Consider the following 1037-nt stretch of genomic DNA (forward strand, 5'->3'; position numbering starts at 1 on the left):
TCGCAGAAGGAGGAAACTGCCTCCCATGACCCCTCACTGCCCAGCATGGCGCGAATTACGCCTGGGAGTGAGAGGTCATCACCAATTGCCGCCACCAGAGTGCGGCGCTCTTCGGACCACGCTGTACAAACCTGAAGGGTGTGTTGCGCGGTGTCCTCATCAGCGCCGCACTCGTGGCACGACATCGTCTCCTCTCTCCGTATTCGGTAGAGGTATCTGCCGAAGCAGCCGTGGCCTGATATAATCTGTGAGAGTCTGTAACTCAATGCGCCGTGGCGCCTCCCGCACCAGTCCGAGAGCTGTGGGCGTATAGCCTCTATGGTGCGGGCGCCGTATTCGGCGCCCGCTAGGCTATTGGCCCACAGCTCTAGGGTCGTCCGCTTTCTCCTCGCCCGGGAGCGGGCGAGCTCCTCTGGGGCGAGCGATTCACCACGGGCTCTTAGCTCGGCCCGCTCCCGGTACGCTTCGGCCAGCACACCCGCCTCTACCTCCCATGGGGGAGTGCCGGCCAAAGCGCAGGCCGCTGCATGGCCCACCGTACGGTAAGCCATGCATGCGCGCACCGCAACGATGCGCTGCGGCCTGCGGAGGAGGGCCCTGTTCGGCGCGTCGAGGGCTTCTGCCCAAATCGGCGCGCCGTACAGGGCCATACTGCGGACGACCATGGCGTACAGGCGTCTGACCTGCACGCCCGGACCTCTCAGGTTCGGGAGGAGCCTGGCGAGGGCGGAAGCCGCGCCGACGAGTCGGGGGGTTAGCGTCCGGAAGTGATCTCCGAAACGCCAACCCCCGTCGAGGATAAGGCCAAGATACTTGATCCGGGCCTTAACCTCGACCTCGTCCCCGTTGATCCGGAGGGTCGCTCTCGCGGGCACTCTCCACCTCGGCCCTTTGAAGCAAAGGGCCTCAGTTTTGTGGAGTGCCACGCGGAGTCCGAGCGCCTCGATCCTCCGGACCAACAGGGTGGCCCCGGCTTCCGCCCTCCTCTTCACCTTCCTCCAGGTGGTGTCCCGGACGGCTATCATAGTGTCATCTGC

At 64.9% G+C, this 1037-nt stretch overlaps 1 protein-coding gene across 1 annotated transcript in view; it reads left to right on the plus strand.

Moving 5' to 3' along the window:
- LOC106120557 (uncharacterized) overlaps positions 1-135 on the plus strand; it is a 1000-nt gene extending 865 nt beyond the window's left edge. Inside the window, exon 3 of the mRNA XM_013315907.1 lies at positions 7-135. Within this exon, the coding sequence (XP_013171361.1) occupies positions 7-135 (129 nt within the window). The remainder of the gene's footprint in view (positions 1-6) is intronic.
- The last annotated feature ends 902 nt before the right edge of the window (positions 136-1037 follow it).

This window comes from Papilio xuthus, unplaced genomic scaffold (genome assembly GCF_000836235.2).
Source record: "Papilio xuthus unplaced genomic scaffold, Pxut_1.1 DF826949.1, whole genome shotgun sequence".
NCBI lineage: Eukaryota > Metazoa > Arthropoda > Insecta > Lepidoptera > Papilionidae > Papilio > Papilio xuthus.